The following is a 19055-nucleotide window of genomic DNA, read 5'->3' as shown; positions in this document are numbered from 1 at the left end:
ATTCGAGTGCGCATTCGAGTGCGTATTCGAGTGCGTATTCGAGTGCGTATTCGAGTGCGTATTCGAGTGCGTATTCGAGTGCGTATTCGAGTGCGTATTTGAGTGCGGCTTTGCCCCTGCGCTCGTTCACACACTTGCACAAATTGTACACCCATGTGCATGTATGTACATGCCTGTTTGTCTACGCCCACACGCACACCCAGCATTTTGATCCTCCTTACGTTCGCGTATTTGTCCGACCCCTTATGTGCTAATTTGCGCGCACCCTTCCTCCATTTTAGGAACATGAAAAGATAGCAAACCTGAAGTTGCTGCTTCAGAGAATATTCCGCGACAACGACAGAATCATCGTCTTTGTGGAAACGAAGAAAAATGCAGATTTTATCACCAAAGCTTTGAGGCTAGATGGTGTGCCTGCCTTATGTATACATGGGGATAAGAAACAGGATGAAAGAAGGTGGGTACTGAATGACTTCAAAACAGGAAAGAGTCCCATCCTGATTGCAACAGATGTAGCTTCCAGAGGACTAGATATAAAGGATGTAAAATATGTCATTAATTTTGATTTCCCTAATCAAATTGAAGATTATGTACACAGAATTGGGAGAACAGGTCGAGCAGGAGCTCACGGAGCTTCGTTCACTTTTTTAACATCCGATAAGTATAGACTAGCTAGAGATTTAGTTAAAATACTGAGAGAATCGGAACAACCCGTACCTCCACAGCTGGAAAAAATATCCTACACAGCTGTTAACAACCCAAGGAGGAACCCCTACTACGGTTATGGTCGTTCATCACATAATGTAAATAATATTCCGCTAAAGGGAAGCAATAGATATTACTAAATTTTTTTTTTTTTCCCCCTTCCGCCCTATGCAAAAATGGTTAATGTTTATTCTTTAAAAAAAGAAAAAAAAAGATGGGATGTTTTATTAAAAAATTTACCAGTGTTAAAGCGGTGTGAAGTTTTGCTCTGCTGTGGTTATAGCGTTGTGCGCATGTTGCATGTAACGCTTATATATATATGTGGCATGCCCATGTGGCAGTCGCAACATTTAAAATATGGCATGCGCAAGCGTATATATATGTAACTGCACATCAAGAGACTCACTAGCTTTGCATCATTTGTAGTTTACCTTTCATATATTTTTCTATAATACATTTTTAAAACACTGTAAATTAGCAAAATGAGCAAACAGATTGGAAAATTTTTTTTTTTTTTTTTTTTTTTTGGAGTCCTTTTAAAACGTATCACTTTATGTGTCATGTGTTTATTGCATGACTGGGCAAAATTGCATATGGGCTTTTCCCTGCATGAATGAACACTCGAATAAACATTCATATACACATTCGCACGCGTATACGCACATGCATTGCGTAAATTTGCACGTGTATAATTTGTACGTGTACACGCGTGTATGCTTATACGATTGCATGTTCCACTAGCAACTACGCGCAGCAACAGACACAATTTGTTACTCTTCACTTTGCATCGCATAGCATGGCATCGCTTCGTATAGCATTTATTATGCCCGCCTGATGCAACTCGCGGCGAAATTGTCCACGACCTTTTTAAGGAAAAACTGCGAAATTTTGTCGGCAGAAAGGTGTCGAAGTGGGCGGCCTTCTCTAATTGATGCGTCTCTATTGGGACAGTAGAGAAATCGTAACAATCACGCTGCTATGGTTGCTATGGCTGCTATGCTAGGACGGGTGAGGAAGAACACTGATGCACGCAGGGGTAACAAGAAAGACCCGCACACAAGAGTTCTCCTTGGATACGCGAACAAAGTAGAACCATTCGGATAGGCCAAATGGAAAACTGAGTGGGGTAATTGAAGCATCTCCATTTTTAGCACACAAAACTAGGACAGCCCATATGTCCGTTATTTTCATACCACAATGCATTTCGTATGTGCTATATTCGAATGGTACTACATTATTGTGATTTTTTTTTTTTTTTTTGCCTATACAAATGAGTAACATCCCTTTGCGCTTACTTGCTTTTTATCGTAAAGGGAGGCGTAATGCATTTCCTATCCTTATGAGCATTTTTTTTTCTCCCATTTTTAGCCCTAAAGGGAGTCAGCGCGAAGGGCGCACAATGTCAATCCATACCCCCCTTTGCACTCCCCACTTTTGGCTAGCAACTTCTGAAAAAAGGCTCCGCTTAAAAAAAATCACAATTTTGAGGAAAAACAGAATTTTAAGGGAAAAAATTCATCATAATAGATACTTACAAAGATGAACGTTCTTAAGGCGTGTACTTCTTAAAATAAAGAGAGTGTTCTTCCCATTTTGGTAAAAAAAAAAAGGGCAGATGATTTCCCAAATGCGAGAGGTACACTTTCAGTATTGAAAAACTTACATAGTGACTGCGAACCCAAAGATATAATCGCTTGGGGTATGTACTTACTACATAACGTATCAATCTTTCGCCTTTTACTAAAGATTGCCGTGTAGTAGGTACAATAAATACGTTATACCACTAATTTTTGTCGGGCCTTTCAGGCGCGTTTTACAATTATAACTAATCAACTTTTTGCATTGCCTTTGTGTGGCCAAATCGTATCATACGTTAGGTGTGAAGTGTCATACTTTAGCGGTGAAGGTGGGTGAATTTAATTTGGGGTGAAAATTTTGGCAAAGTGTTTGCTTGATGTAATTTTTATTTTGGGGAATTTCTTAAGTGGGGTTATAAGGTTATTGTGCTATTAAGTTATGCGAGTAGAAGGCAAAATTTTTACAGCTTTGGGGGTTCACAATAAAATATAGCTGTATCATGAGCGCGTAAAAGTAGAAAGTAGAGTCAAAGCTGATGTAATGCTTTTTTTTTTGTTTATCGGAGCGCTTTTTTTCCCATCTGCTTTTTTTATCGCCAACATCTTTTGGCTTATAATGAATAGAAGGCTAAACTGAACTCCTCACATGGGCACATTACAATAGGGCATAACTTTTTACTATTGTGCTATGCCCTTTTTTGAACCTATTATAGTACGATATGTGAAATTAAATACGCTTATTTTGCCTGCTTTGCGTGGCATCTATCTTTTAATGCTTTGAGTTGAGTGTCATAATGGAAGAACAACCAAGAACCCACCCCCTGCTGCTTCTAAGCGGCCAAAAAGTCATCACAAATTGTGCATATGCGAATGAGTGCGTTTATGGTTTAGCAGTAACACGGATAGAGAGAGGGGGACCTCATAAGTTCACACCAATGTCAGTGCAGTAAATTTTCGTACCACTGAAAGGTTAAGCTATAAACTCTGCTTATAGGCCATCCGCAAAGGAAAGCTGAACTTGCTTTACTGTACACATTGTAGTGCGCCATTTCGAATTGGCACGTTTAAAATTACGCATGTTTACAGTCAAGGCGTTCCGTTATGCCTGCTGAGCTGGGCGCCTTTTCCGACGTAGGGGGGAAATGCTTTAATTTCCGCAGCGCCGAATCGAGTGACACGGGGGGGGAAAAAAAAAAAGAAAAGTACATTTTGGTGAAACCTCCCAATAGGGGGTTTGGTTTGTTGAACCTTCACTTTAGGGATATGCAATTTCGTTTGTTGCTTTTGTAAAAGATTTTCTTTTTTTATATGTTATTGGGCCAAAATGGGTAGAGGCCATTTGTGCGATATTATAACCGCTTCGTTTTAATCGCTTCGTTTTAACCGCTTCGTTTTAATCGCTTCGTTTTAACCGCTTCGTTTTAACCGCTTCATTTTAACCGCTTCATTTTAACCGCTTCATTTTAACCGCTTCGTTTTAACCGCTTCATTTTAACCGCTTCGGCGTGAGGCCGTTGAAGGCCCACCCCCTTTTTAACAAATCTGTACGAAGCGGACCGACTGGGGCAAGCACAACAGCTCTTTCTCCATATCGTCCAGTGACTTTTCCCACTTCACCGCAATGACCTTCGGAGGGTCACTTGGCGCAAACGAAGAACACCCTCCGGTTATTTTTCCGGCCAGCTGGTTGCTCCCCTCAGCTCTCACATTTTGAGATTCCCATTTTGCAGTTGTCAGTTGACTGTTGTGAAGCGGAAGAAAAGGTTGACTAGCCCTGGATGGTGATTTTTTTTTCTCACCACGCCTGATGGTCCTATCGCCGTCAATTTTGTTCCTGCCATCATCAACCCAGGTATTACGACTTGGGATGAGCGAACCCCCAGGAGTATCCACCCCCTCGGCAAGGCAATTTGCATTTGAAAAAGGTGAACGAAGCATGTTGTTCGATAAGTCCACATTAGGTATAACTTTCGTTTTTAGCCTTCTGCCATGCAATCGTATGTCCCTACTGTAGTCGTGTTTGCAAGCACCCAACCCACACAGTGCACCATTTTTATCCACAACTGAGAAGTTAAAGTAATTACTTATGTAGCCTCCGCGGAGCCCATCAATCCAGGCATTTTTCCCATTAGGAGTTCTAACATTAGCATTTTTTCGCGCACCCATCATGCTTGCTTCGAAAGTGTAACTACTCACCTTTGGTGTCCTGCTTCGCCATATCTTCCTGCTCTCTCTATGCGTTGGTTGCCGCGTAGTATCGTGACGCTTATATGTACTCTGTTTGGACTCTTTTTCCTGTGAAAAGGAAAAATAAGAAGGGGAAAACCAGTTTTACAATGTTAAACTTAAGTGGTCCAGTTCGACGGCGTCACGGACAAAGGTACATTCTGCGTAGCTCAATTATTATGAGGACGCCCGTTAGATGGGTGAACCCATTCGACGGTGTTAACAAAGGTGTAAATTATATTCTCCACAAGAAGAGTTCGCAAATTTGTATATCCATTCGTCCTCTATTTCTATACTGTCTTTTTTTTTTTTCTCTTACCATATCAACCCCGTACGACAGACAGCACATTTGCAGATACTTCGCGACGCGCTCATCTTCCATCCCTCGATTTGCATGCTGGGCTGAGGACTCTTCCAACAGGCGTTTGTGCACATCGCTTGTTATGTGACCACCCGCCTGTTTGAACAGATCCTCTCGCTCGGTTTTTGCATCGACGTTTGCGTCCATATCCGCTTTGATGTGCATCTCGCTTTTTTCCCCCCTCTGGAGCACTTTTTCCCGTGCCACGTGGCCCACTTCGGCTTCCACAAACTTGCGAACATTCGGCTGAAACGTGCATTCACGCAGTTCTCTTAGCGCGTCGTTGTGCCCTACCCCGATGGAGTCCTTTTTTAGGAATGCCTTCAATATGCCCATCGGGTCGACGCATTTCTTTTCCCTTCTTGAACCCCCCATTTGAGTGAATTTTCTCCTCTTAAGTGTGCCCTTTGATAGGTCTCCTTTTTTGGGGTCCTCCTCCTCTGTGCTACGTCTCAGTCCACTATTTTTTGACATCAGCATTATGCTCTCGTGGATGACATCATTGAGCATATTTTCGTTTTCCATCACATGGTAGTCTTCCCCTAAGAGAGGAGGTTCTCCTGTTTTGTAGCTCGGCTCGCTCCACTTCTTCCAATCAGAAAGGGTAAAATACCTCTCTGAAATGTCCCCCCTTAGAAGGGCATTCTCCTCATTATTGGAAAAAAACACCTCCTTATATTTCCACATTTGTTGGATCGTCCTGAGTAACACCTCATTCTTATGTTCTGGTCCATCTTTAACAAAGCATTCCTTCTGTATTATTTTAAAAAACGCCTTTCTCGATATAATCAACATTTCAGGGGGAGGGGTCTTCATCTGCAGCCTACTTCCCCCTTCCCATTTTGCCAGCAAACACAAGTCATTCTCGTTAGCTACTCTCTTCACCTGACACACATTCTTAAAATGGAACTCACCACTTGGATTAGCCTCATCTTCAAATAAAATATTTTTTAGTTCATCCACCTTCTGTGCATTGTGTAAGAGGTAGGGTAAAATAACTTTTTGAAATTTTTCTTTTCCCCTTTCTGTCAAAGATGAATAAACATCCACGTTGAACAAATCCACGGAATTATCTTCATCCCTTTTTAGAGAATTCCAAATTGTTTCAATTCCTTTGTCCAGAATAGAACTATTGAGAAATGTGCCGACTGGGGGAAAGGAGTTTTTTTTTTTCTGTCCATCTAACCCTTTTTCTTTTTGTTTGGAAGCTGACCCACTTTTACTTCCATCCCCTTGATGGTTCATCCTTCTACGTTCAGTGCAGTTTTTTTCACCATTTGTGTCACTTCTCCATGGCGATCTGGAATAGACTCCACATAGATCGGTCTTTCTAAGACGGTACTTTTTGCACACATCAATATGGTTCATTTTTTTTTTTTTTTTTTTACTTTTTGTAAAGACGTACAATGAGGAAGGCACTCCTCCCCATGTGCCCCTCCTACCTCAAACGGTGAACATGTAGAGTTTTTTTTTTTTTTTGATGCCTCTTTTCCACCGCATGCAGGTATTCACATTTTCTAAATTGTTAAACAGCGGTTAGGACAAACGAGAAAAAAAAAAAAAAAAAAAAAATTTTTAAATAGAAATAAATAATTCTCCATATGGACACTTCTCCCCTGCGGATGGCACCCTCAATGTGTGTAACTTAGTTACCCTTTTTTACTACCCCAGGGTTGTCATTTTTTCTTCCTTCCGCAGAAGTAACGTGCAGCTTGAGTGCTTCCTAGTTTTTCCTCCGTCCCAGTAGCAATGCACACTTTACTTCACAGCATACGTGTGCAAGAACATTTGTGTGATGTGCACTTTTCTGTACGTACACCCCTAGAGGGGTATAACTTCAAAAATGTTTTATTTTGTTTTGTTTTGTTTTATTTTCTTTTGTTTTACCCCCCTTTTGTGCAGCCAAAAATGTTAACGTCTAGTTGGTTAAAATGAGCCGAAGCAGCATCGCAGCATTTTGGTACGTGTCTGGTGGGGGTTCCCTGCGTGGAAGGAGAGAAACGGACGAGCATACTGCCTACCTGCTTGCTATGAAAAAAAGGGGGAGACACACAAAAGGGGGAGACTCACAAAAGGGGGACCCGTCTACGCAGCAGTGGAAACTCATTCATTAACAATGCTTTCAGTTCGGACAGTCCTTTAGGCCCAAGATCACGCGATCTATTACAGGTACACACCCCAGTATGTGCATACAAAAAAAAGGGAGCAAGTGCACACAAAAAAAGGGAGCAATTGCACACAAAAAAGGGGAGCAAGTCCTTCTTCTGAACGATGTTACTGCGCATGACGCACATCAGTTCATTGGTGAACCCCTAACTCCACACTAACACTTCACCATTTTCAATTTCGTGTTGAACCACTATTTGCGTATAACTCCTTTGGAGCGAAGTTTCTAACCTTTCGTTTGCTCAAGTGGGTAGGTAAAAAGTTCTGGCAAGTACACACGCACTCGCAAATCACGGGGGCTGGAAAAAAAAAAGGCAATACGTACAACTCGAGAGAAACAACTAAGACATGTCATACGAAGTGAATGATAAATCACAAGCTAGATGGAAAAAATAGATACATATATAGGCAGAAATACACATGCGCGAAATGGCTAACTGGTGCTCTACGATGCGTGCTAGCAGGTGGGTGGGGCAATCTTCGCGTGGAGAGGCGAATTGGAGGGGAACCTTACACGTGGTAAGATTAGCCTCGGGAGTGTGTGTATGAGGGGAGTTAACGGCTGCAGAATGTGGGTCACTCCAATTCACTCCCAAATGGCTTTACCCCCTTACACTGCATCGTTGAGGACGAACTCAGTTAGCAAGCGGACACCAAAACCCTTGGGTTTTCTCGCTTTGAAGTTCCAAGAGACTCCCGCAATATCTATGTGGGCCCATGGCGTATTCTCGATAAATTCCTTCAGAAATAGGGAAGCCACAACGGAAGAAGCCTTCACACTTGATGAAATATTATTCAGGTCAGCATACTTTGAATTTAGAGAAGATCTGTATTCATTAATGATGGGTAACCACCAGGCGGGTTCATTAGACGTCTTCGACGAATTTAATATTTTATTTATTAACTGATCATTGTTTCCAAAAACGCCAGCATAACTGGTTCCTAGAGAGTATAGCATGGCTCCTGTTAAGGTGGCAATGTCGACTATGTAATCCACTCCCAACTTTTCTGCATACACTAGAGCATCAGCTAATGTTAGTCTTCCCTCAGCATCGGTGTTACCAACTTCTATAGTTTTTCCATTGGAAGCTGTGATGATGTCACCAGGTCGATAGGAATTTTTGGAGACCATATTTTCACACACTGCACTTAGGAAATGAACCTCTACATTGTCGGGTTTGATGGTACCTATACAGTAAGCACATCCTAACACAGCTGCACAACCACTCATGTCAAATTTCATCAAATCTATCATGGATCCTGGAGCAGCTTTCAAATTATATCCTCCTGAATCGAAGGTTATTCCTTTTCCTATAAGTGCAATTTTTTTTCTCTTATTTTGGTTATCTCCCTTCTGAGCCCCTTTATACGTCAAGTGGATAAATTTATTTGGATACATACTTCCCTTTCCTACTGAAAGATATGCACCCATTTTAAGATCCTCTAATTCTTTGACATTTAAAATTTTGCATTCGAGGTTTACCTTCTGGGCTAACTCCACAGCTGCGTTGGATAAAGAAACTGGGTTGCAATAGTTCGATGGAGCTGCTATCAGCTGCGCTGCGTAGTAGGTACCATAAAAATACACACGTGCTTTGTCTATCTGTCCCTTATACAAATCAGCATTGGCAATGTGCAATGATAAATTTTTCATATAATCCGTGTTGGTACTTTTGTCAGCAGATTTGAATCTTTCATCTGTCACGTATTCGTAAAATAAATGCTCCAAAAAGAACCTAAATAAATTTTCTTGGATTTTTATTTCAAATATAATGGAAACCTTTTTGTATTTGTTATCATGCAACATGGTCACTAATGCGTATGCTATTTTCCTAATTTCTAATTCCGTTTCTTCATTCGCAGGACCACATCCGATGTATGCAAGGCTCACATATTTCTTCTTGTCATTGGCGATGTAGAAGCTTTTACTGGTTCCTATCTTTCCTGTGAAGCTTTCCATATTTCCTTCTTTTAAAAATTCATTAATTGTATTATCATTCACTTTTGAGTTTATTTTGATCGGACTGTCACTTTCTCCATTACCACCGCTACCACTGCTGCTGCTATCCTTCGGAGCACTGTTGAGGAGAAATACGATCAGACCTTCATCCGCGGTACATGCCTTATCGTTAATATCTTTTATCTCTATGTTTAAGTCATCTATGGGGGTGTGATAATCTATGGGGATGGTCGTTGGGTCCAGGGATACTACTTGCGGCACTAGGGTCGCCATTTTCTGAATCTCCTCACTGTTGCTAATGCTACTAAATGGGTGGCTCTCAAAAAATGGGGGGCTTCTTCTATCAGCACTGGCACTTTTACAAAATGGATGCAAATGCAAAATGAGATTTTTTTTGCTCTCTCCAAATTGTATTACGCCTGTTCGGAAGCTCTTTTGGGGGATATTCCAATAGGTGTTTTTTATTTGTGGCGATAATCTTAAAAGCGGCATTGAAAGCTGCAGACTCGCCAAGGCGCGCGTTGTTGTCGTGCGACTTGAAGCGCGAAAAAGGGAAATTTTCCTTTACAACTGTTCCTGTACCTTTAAGAATATATTCGAACGCGAAAAATGCGTATGCCTTTTTCTGCTGATCATGCGAGAACGTTGGCTCTTTGCTTTGTAGAGCGTAGACCAGAGTGTAAAAACTGCGCGTGCAGCGTTTTTGTGCGTTCTTCAAGTGTTGCTTTGTTGCGTAACGTACTTTTAAAATATAATCCTATTTTGTTTGGCTGAGTTTTCTTTTTTCAAGTTTTTAACCCTTTAATAACCTTTTAGTCCCTTAATTGTTTAATTTTTAATTTTTTAATTTTTAATTTTTTAATTTTTAATTCTTAATTTTTTAGCTTTTAATTTTAAATTTTTTAATTTTTTCGTGCCACTTGGCCGCTTCACCCCGCCACGCGCTTCTTCATTTCTTATCTGACCACTTGGAGGGGATATGGTAGGTGAGAGGCGCGCACCCGTGTGAAGGTATGCGAGGCAAGGCGCACTTGTGTACATGCTCATGCAAGGCGAAGTTGTGTACATGCTCATGACGCAGTGCGTATCCCTTGCTCGTTTTGCGCCCACCCTCCATGAGGGGGGAAACCTGTGGGAACGGCGTCCCTTGCTAATGAAGAAAATGTTCCAAAAAGAGGCCAACTTTGAAACAAATGCGTATTCATACAAATATCGCTGCGCTGGTGTAGGGGGGATGGTGCACAAAGCCATCGTTCCGTAGGGGGAGCAGTATGGAGGGCTCAAGAGAGAACAATCATACATACGTAGGAGCGACGTGAGTATTCGTGCCGATGGGCAGTGTCGCTTAGCAGGATGTACCTACCTACATACGTGCATATATAATATGAACGCCTATATTGCCCACGTGCGTGTACGTATCATTATATGAGTGTAAGAAAGGCCATATGCCTTGGCTCCCACCCAAAGCAAGAGCGCTTTTTTTATGCTTCCCTTCAGTCCCACTTCAAACGCGCCCCGCATATGTAGGGTATACTATACCCGCGTTCATCTCGTATTGGAATGTGCATGTATATATATACATATATATACATACATATATATACATAAATATATTATAAATATATGTGCACGTACTCCGCGCACCTGTGCAAAAATGGCAACCCCGCTGATTTTGCGGTGTTTGAGCGGAGATGGTGTATATTCTGTTTTTTCGCCTTTTTTGCTTCTTCGTTTTTTTGTTTTTTGTTTTTTCTTTTTTAAGATTTTTCGATTTTTTTTTTCTTCCCCTTTTCGCTGTTTTCAAATTTGCCTCGATGCGCTGCCCCCCGTCGGTTTTTTTTTTTTTTTTGGTGAACAATTGTTTAGTTCTAATCTGTGCCATTTTTTTATTTTTTAAATAACGACATTGAAGAGATTTTTTTTTTTTTTTTTTTTTGCTCCATTTGATCTTTTCATTGTTTTTGTTTTTTTAATTTTTGGTATATTTCATTTGAACGAGAACTTCCCTTTTTACGATTTAAAAATTGCGCGTTTGTGAAAGGGTTGTTTGATATTACTGCAAAATTGTGGCTGGTTTTTTTTTTTTTTTTTTAAGCCTCTTTTTGCGTTTTTCCCTTTACATTGTAGGGAATTGCCCCTTCCGTTGCATTTTTATTTATTTGATCATTTGATTATGTGGATGCATTGTGCCACATCGTCATATCGTTAAATTGTTGCATTTGCTACATGGCTTCTTTACCGCTTATCTGCATGGCTGGCAGCTCATTTGTTTGTTCGACCGTTCGTTCTTCCGCTTCGCACCTTTATGCCATTTTTGTAAACATTTTCGCGGAACAAACTCTCGCAAACATGCACATGTCTCGCAGCACAAGTATGTGACACACTTTTCTCCTTTTTGCAAAAGGGCAGCTGCTTAATGGAACTGACACATTTTTTTTTTTCTTTTCCTTTGTCCACTCCCCCCATCCTGCGCATTTATTGCAGCTGGACACTGACCCATTTTTGTGTTATGCCAGGCCTTTTCAACATATCATTTGTGTAAGTGGGAAAATATTCATCCCGTTGTTTTTGTACAAAGCTTTTGTTGCAGAATATGCATCGAGCTTTTTTTCTTTAACTCTTTTTACTGTTCGCAGATTTGTTATTTGTATGCTTATTAACCGCTTTATTTCCCCCTCTCAATTTTTTCCCCTTAAAATATGCTCATATTTTGCCGTTCGCGTACGGGATGTACATTATCAGCCCAATCGTAGGATAATTCCTACTCATTTGTCCACTCTGCAGTTTTTTTAAATTCCTCAAGAGGGAAAATATATTTCTTTCTTTCTTTTCTTTTCACTTGTCTACATGCGTGTTTGTCTCTTTTTTGTGTATGGTACGGCTATCCCTATTTTTTTTTTTTTTTTTTTTTTTTTCCTTTTTTATTGTTCGTTTGTAAGCAGACAATTCGTTCATCTGTCTCAAATGGGCGCTTCGAAGCTACGTCCCCCGTTTTTGCAAAAAATGTAAAAAAAGAAAACGCAGGGTTGAAGAAGTGAAGAAAGGATACGAGGCGAAGACGCAAACTGGGTCGCACAACCTGGGCGACATAAACTGAAGCATACGCCCAGAGAGGAGGGATGCATCCCCCCCCTCATGTGCGCCCCCACCAGAAAAACTCTCCAAAAATAAAAGACCGACACGGGGGACGCGCAAATAAAATGAAAGCGCTCATGCCTTTCTACATGTCCACCTGTCTGTTCGCAATATCTGTCCTTTTTAACAACTCCTCGTTTTACCTCCTCCCGTGTGATGCCTTTCCATTTGGGGTTTCCGAAAATAAATACATTCAGGCTTTTCCCGAGTTTCACCTATTTTACGAGTATGTGGACATCAGAAGTGATGACTACCCCTCCGAGTTCAGCGATGTGCAGAAGGAAGGGAAGAGAAGCAGAAAAATACTATTCCAGTCCGATAAAATAGCCATTTATAACAATTACGGAGTTAGTAGTGATGCAAATTACGAGGAGGATTGTGAAAATAATTATGAGAAGAATGGTGTACACAATTACGTAGAGCATTATCCTGAGGGGAGTCGTAGAAACTGTATCCGTACGGATGGGAAAGGAATCCCAATCGAAGTATTCCAGAACAGGTGTGCTGCAGTGGGGTTAAGAATTTCTGAGAGCCTGAGTCAGATGTTCAGTTGGTGCCTCCCAGGTTGTTTCAACATTGGGAATGGATTTGAAACTATCCATCATTTTGGTTTCCCCGATGCCTACTGGTTTGGTGGAAATCGAATTCTCACGTGTACAGACCACTGCGGTCCCCCTAAGCTGGAAAGGCAACTCAGTAATGGTAGCGATGCGTGGAGTAAGGACAGCGCAGAGGTCGAGCATTCCCCTTCTAACCAGCTGTGCCAAAATAGCAACCTGAACCTTATTCAAGAAATTTACGAATACGAGATTTACCCATTTCTGAAAGGACTCCTAACGAAGAACTTGAGCAGAAGATCCCCTGATGTTATAAACAAATCAGAGACCTATATTTCGGACTGCACAGAAGGGGGTTCCTCCCAGAGAAGAGAAAACATTGAAGTAGGAGAACAGATGGTGTTGTACCACTCCTCCCATGATCATCATCGAAACGATATTTTGAATCAGTCCAAACGGATCAACAGGAAAAAAAAGAAGAAGCATAAAAAAAGGGGGAAGGAAAAGAAGTTCGATGGGATGGCAAATACTCAAGAAAGAGGAAATAATTCTGACTTAGAACAAAATGAAGATAAAAATGATCTCCACATTTATGCAGAAATAAATTACGTTTACAGCATAAAGAAGAAGGTGCTGCGTAACTTCGCCTTCGCAAATATTTTAAAGAAATACATTCAGTACAAATATCATTCCAACGGACTGATCAAGGTGGGAGAAGATGGGGGATATCCTCGCCACCCCGAGGGGAAGGCAAAGAGCCGCTTCACCCCCTTTCTAGAACACCATTACGGGAAAAGCAGCACGAGTGAAAAAAGTGGGCAGAAAAAATGTAGCCACAAAGGTCGCATCTGCTTTATTAATAAAAAGGCCATTATCATCCTGGATCATTTAAAAAAAGAAACCTCCTATCTGGTCGTCTCCTACGTAATCGAGGAAGAAACGACTCAGCTGTTAAACTTCACGGAGTATTTTGTTCCCCTGAAGGTCCCTGTATACACGCGAAGTTTTATGGATGAAACCCCCCAGGAGGGAAATAACCCCAAACAGTACGAACAGATCGATGGGTATATTTCCCCCAACTGGGACAAGCTTCATCGGAATGAGCTTCACATGAATGAGCTTCACATGAATGAGCTGCATCGGAATGAGCTACATCGGAATGAGCTGCATCGGAATGAGCTGCATCAGAAGGACATTTGCTACTATAGCTATGGAGACAACTGTATGGAATATTTAAAGAATCTCTTTTTAAAAACATGCAAAGTAGTAGTGCACCCTGATGGTGATGTGAACAAGCGAAGGGAATTCTTGCATGTGATGAACCCGATAGGGAGGAAGTCCCTCATAAATGAGCACCATAAGTTCATGCAGGAGAGACAAGCACAATTTCCAGGAGGGGCAAAAAAATGGAATGAGGAGGATCACCACAAAATGGGTCATTCACACAGAAGTGTAGCGACAAAATGGAGGGAGAACCATTTCTTGCGGATATATGCCCATTTGGCTCACATGAAAGGCTTTCACTGTTTTAACCGCTGTCTATTTCGCTTGTTTCAGGTGTACAGTGGTCTGTTCCAGGGTGGGAAGTTAAACGGCGAAGGGGGCAGTCGGGGGGGGTCCACGGGAAGAGAAGATGATCCCGCGCAGGGGCTGCACGTCGATAAGGCGTGGGAGCCACGCAGAAGCGGAGCAGACGACGCCATCAACGTCAGCAATGCCAGTAACGCTAGTAACTCCAGCAACGCCAGTAACGCTAGTAACTCCAGCAACGCCGGCTATGGAAACACCTCCAGAAACTTCGTTAACCACGCTAACAGCGCGCACCGCGCGGAATACATTGTGAGCACGTACGCGGGGTCGGACGGCGGGTACCACTACTACCTGATCAACTACAACAACCAGAACTACATCTTCGAGGTGAGCGCTAACTCAGACTTGTATGGCAGCCCGTTCACCAAAAATAAAAGAAACAGAGAACACTTGACAGACACAGAAAAGGCGATAATAAAAAATATGCAGAAATACATGAAGGAAGGAAACAATTTCTCCGTGTACATTGACCACGTGCCTCCCCCACAAGTTAATAACAATGGCTGTAACAAATTTAACACCATAAAATGGGCACTGATTCTCTTTTTCATACCAGCATGGTTATTACTAAACGTGGTCTACATTGTGTATGTGCAGAATGTATGGAGACAGATGTTGAACCCATTATATAGACTGATGTTATCTCCTTCCATCATTCGACTCGCATCTTACATCATGCTGTTACTTTTCTGCATGATGCAGTACCCCTACAGAAATAGCCGATATGTGGAATATACCATATTGTCCTATATGGCTCTGAACACCATGTTCAACACAATCTTTTATGGCAACCTCATTCTTATAAGTAAAGGATACATGATAACAAGGGGGCAATTTAATAAAAGAGATAAGTTAACCCTAACCCTAATTATTAGCAGCATATACATTCTAACATCCTTTAACCAGATTAATGTAATTAATGATACTCCGATATTGATTTTTATCAACATAAGTTTGCTACTTGTACTTGTTATGAACATCATATCGATTCAGAATTTTTTAAAGTTGAAGCTATCCTTTGTGAGAAGTGTACGTATGATGGATTCCTGGGAAGAGTCACTAACGATAAAATTGAATATGTATAAATTATATCTACTCATTATTGTTAGTTTTTTCACCTTGGAAATTTTATTGCACTTGATAAAATCCATGTTTAATTTTTTAACGGGGACTATTATCCTGATCGAGTATGCCTTTGAGTTGATTATGTGGTGTTGTGTGTTGTACGTTTTTAGGCACCGGGGTAATGTGTTGTACTTTTCTCTACTGTATGATAATTTGACCTTTAATATAATGCCACTTTACGTGGCCAAGACGAGTGACGATTTGTTGGACACGATGAATCAGAGGAAGTGGACTCTCGGGGATGCACACTTTCCCATTTTTATTTTAAACCCACGGGAGCACACCGACCAAAATTACCTCTCGCGCATGGCCGTGGGGTGGCCCCTCGTTGTGCACTACGGGAAGAGGTACCTCTGAGTGGGGTATAGACGAATTGGCGGCGTATAGGCGAGTTGGCGGCGTGTAGGGAACGGTTCGGATTAGCACACTGGAAGAACATACTATCGAGCAGATTGCCCCAAGGCGTATGCGTACAATTTTGAAGCCCCCCAAGAGCCTCCTTTTTTTTAATACCCTTTTTATGGCGAACTGATTTCCGTTGAATATTTTGTGGGGTGCTGACCAGATGGGGTGACAACTGGGGTGGTCCTTTCGCATATAGGTAGAGGTCCCCCCGTGTAGTTGTATAAAAGCCTTACATAAGCGGATGAAGGTGTTATTGTGTAGAAGGAGACGTTTGAGGCATACACATAATCTGAGAATACATGCGAACGCATACTCATGTGCCTACACACGGTTGGCTCAACGAAGGAAGAAATGCCTTCTCAAAACATGCCATGATGATTATACACACAAAGGAAGAACCACCAACCGAGAGGACGACTAGCGCAGGGGCGTCGTGAAAAAATGTTTGCAAAAATTTGCGTTGGATTGTGTTACCCACGAGTAGGAAGCGAAATGCACGATGGGTGATTTGATAGAAGACAGGAACGGCGTGTACCGTTTGAAGATTCCTTCAGTTGGATAGAACGGTACGACAAAGTAGTGAATTTGCGAATGGTTCAGGGGGGAGGGGGTGCCTTTGCGTGGAGGCATACACACCATGCCGTGTTGACCACCCCCATTTGGCAACCTACTGTAACGTTGATGGGGGAAAAAATGCTACATCGCTTCTCAATTTGACGTAACGAATGGTGAGCTGAGCATCGTCTGCCCTTCCCCCCACGCATTGCATTTTTAACATTTCTTTAAAATTTTGTCTCCATTTTTTACACCTTGTTTTTGTTCCTCGATTTGTTTTTAAGTATTAACCCCGCTTTTTTTTCGCTCTCACTCTCGCTCTCACTCTCTTTTTTATATGGCTGTTTGTGTATTTGTGCCCCTAATACGCTTAAGCTTTTATAAGGTTTCATTTTTTCCCTGGTTTATCTGGGGAAAGTCAAATGGAATTTGCCCCTTATGAAACATCAACAGGTTTTTGTTTAATTTTTTTTTTCTGTTCAGTTGGTTATTCTGCGTTTTTTTTTTTTGAGTTGCGGTTTTGCACAACGCTGTGTGTCCCCCCTCCCGTTATGGTCCACATTGGTGGTGTACTTATGCATTCGCTTTTTATGGTAATACCAATGTGGCAGCGTTTTTCTTTGCCAAACGGGTTTTCTTATTGGGGGAGGGAGGGGGGCTTAAAAATTGGCTGCCCATCTGGGAACATGCACACATGGACGCGTGCATGCACATATAAAAAGGTACTTCTCGCGCGGGGCTCTGCTTTTTTCAGTCGACACGGCGCTACCACCGCTACCCCAGCTACCACCGCCCCCCCCGCTATGCGTGCATGTAGGTGGCCATGTACACCACGTCCTCCTTTTTGACGATGCAAGCGTCCTCGAACCTGCTGGAGTACGCTATGGGCACATCTTTTGTGCACAAACGGACGGGCCGCCTCTCCAAGAAGGAGGAAAATTTCTCAACCACCTGAGTGTACAGCTCAGCACCAATTCCCCCAAACCCAGCTGACTCATCAAGAATTAAACACTTTTTTGTCTTCTTTAAAGAATTCCCAATTGTTTCCAAATCGAACGGTTTTAATGAGATCAAATCGATTACCTCCACCTGCATGTTAATATTAGCTAGTTCTTTTGCAGCCTCTAATGCGATATGCCGAGTAATCCCGTAGCATAAAATGGTGAGATGATTTCCTGTTCTGACTACTTCTGCCCTATCAATCGGTAAGGTGTATGGTAGGAGTGGTATTTCTTGCTCGACATTATATAATAACACATGCTCCAGGAACAAAACAGGGTTGTTATCTCGTATGGCCGATTTTAGCAACCCTCTAGCATTAAATGGAGTAGAGCAAGACACGATTTTAATCCCTGGTACACTCATCAAATAGGATTCAATTCTCTGTGAGTGCTCTGGTCCCAACTGCTTTCCTATCCCTCCTGGTCCTCTAATCACAATAGGAATATTGAATTGGCCATCACACATATATCGCATCATGCATGCATTGTTAGAAATTTGGTTAAAGGCTAAAATTAAAAATGACAAATTCATTCCTTCCACTATGGGTCTTAATCCATTTATACACGATCCAATGCCTAACCCCATGAATGAATTTTCACATATTGGTGTGTCTAACACTCTGGCGAATCCAAAAAAGTGGGCCAAGTTTTTTGTTACCTTGTATGATCCTCCATACAAGCCTACATCTTCTCCCAACACGTACACACTTTTGTCTCTTTTCATTTCTTCGTACGTGGCCATATGTAGCGCTTCACTTATGTTTCTCTTTACCTTAACGTTTTTCAGTTCGTTTTGGTAATTTCCTTCGTTTACTGTCACTAGGTTGTTTTCGTTTCCCAGTAGGTTGTTTTCCTTTCCCACGAGGACTGTCCTATTTGTGCTCATGTACCCCTTGATGTTACTTCTTTTCCCTCCGGGTGAGTTGTTTTTCCTTCCGATGAAGCTCAGCAGTTTTGTGGGTTCCTTCCTGCATTGTCCTGACCAGGTCAGGCAAATTCCCAACCAGACGAAAAACATCACCACCTTGTGCATTATCCTCCTCTTCACTAATCACTTGCGAAAGTTGGCTGCGCAGCGCTGATGTGCTCCTCTCCAGGATGAACCTCTGTACACCTACATACACAGTGGTGTGCTGTTGCTGTCCCCTCCACGTGTATACCTATTCACGATCACCTCACTGATCAAGCAAATGGGCAACCCTTTCTATTTCAATGCGTAAAGCAAAGTGGGCAGTGCAAACCCCAATGTGCGATGTAAAAAAAAAAAAAAATATATGTACACAGATCTACAGAAAAATATGCGCATTGAATTAACACCCAACATGTCGCATCTCACAAAAGGGCAAACACGAAATGGTACTTTTCGACGATTTTCAGTTATTGCAAGTTATTACATGAAAAAAAAGAAAAAAACAAAAAAAACAAAACAAAAAAAATATAATTTTACAAAAGTACGCTTCATCATTGTATGGTTTGTCCTTGAACAAATCTTCTCCTGTGCATGCCGCTTTCACGTATTTCCACAATGACAGGGGTGAGCAACTAGCGTGCCTTTTGAGTTGCGTTCCAGTGAGTTACTAAAAACAAGCTTGTCATTTTCTTTTCGGTTGTTCATTCTTTTGTTTTCTAATCGGCTAGGTATTTGTGGGGCACATAAAGTTGCAGCTACGCAGGGGATACACAAAAAAAAAA

At 41.7% G+C, this 19055-nt stretch overlaps 5 protein-coding genes across 5 annotated transcripts in view; 2 read left to right on the top strand and 3 right to left on the bottom strand.

Annotated features, from left to right (window-relative positions):
* Positions 1–845, top strand: part of PCYB_126910 (helicase) — a gene marked incomplete at both ends in the record, with an annotated part of 3667 nt that extends 2822 nt beyond the window's left edge. Inside the window, one exon of the mRNA XM_004224025.1 lies at positions 282–845. Coding sequence (XP_004224073.1) covers positions 282–845 — 564 coding nt within the window. The remainder of the gene's footprint in view (positions 1–281) is intronic.
* Positions 846–3815: 2970 nt separating this feature from the next.
* Positions 3816–6237, bottom strand: PCYB_126900 (hypothetical protein; the record flags this gene model as incomplete). The annotated part of the gene is made up of 2 exons (XM_004224024.1): positions 3816–4577; positions 4828–6237. 2 exons carry the CDS (start codon positions 6235–6237, stop codon positions 3816–3818), a joined length of 2172 nt encoding a protein of 723 aa, XP_004224072.1.
* Positions 6238–7649: 1412 nt separating this feature from the next.
* PCYB_126890 (leucine aminopeptidase) lies at positions 7650–9487 on the bottom strand (the record flags this gene model as incomplete). The annotated part of the gene is made up of 1 exon (XM_004224023.1): positions 7650–9487. A coding segment is annotated over one exon (1838 nt), but the record flags the coding sequence as incomplete, so codon positions are not given.
* A 2708-nt stretch (positions 9488–12195) lies between these two features.
* PCYB_126880 (hypothetical protein) lies at positions 12196–15759 on the top strand (the record flags this gene model as incomplete). Its single annotated transcript, XM_004224022.1, has 2 exons — positions 12196–13950; positions 14245–15759. The coding sequence occupies 2 exons, from the start codon at positions 12196–12198 to the stop codon at positions 15757–15759; spliced, it is 3270 nt and encodes a 1089-aa protein (XP_004224070.1).
* Positions 15760–17193: 1434 nt separating this feature from the next.
* Positions 17194–18396, bottom strand: PCYB_126870 (pyruvate dehydrogenase E1 beta subunit; the record flags this gene model as incomplete). The annotated part of the gene is made up of 1 exon (XM_004224021.1): positions 17194–18396. A coding segment is annotated over one exon (1203 nt), but the record flags the coding sequence as incomplete, so codon positions are not given.
* Between the last annotated feature and the right edge of the window lie 659 nt (positions 18397–19055).

Source organism: Plasmodium cynomolgi, chromosome 12 (assembly GCF_000321355.1).
Source record: "Plasmodium cynomolgi strain B DNA, chromosome 12, whole genome shotgun sequence".
In the NCBI taxonomy this organism is placed as follows: domain Eukaryota; phylum Apicomplexa; class Aconoidasida; order Haemosporida; family Plasmodiidae; genus Plasmodium; species Plasmodium cynomolgi.
The sequence above is the reverse complement of the archived record's forward strand: the minus strand, read 5'-3'. Positions and strand labels throughout refer to the sequence as shown.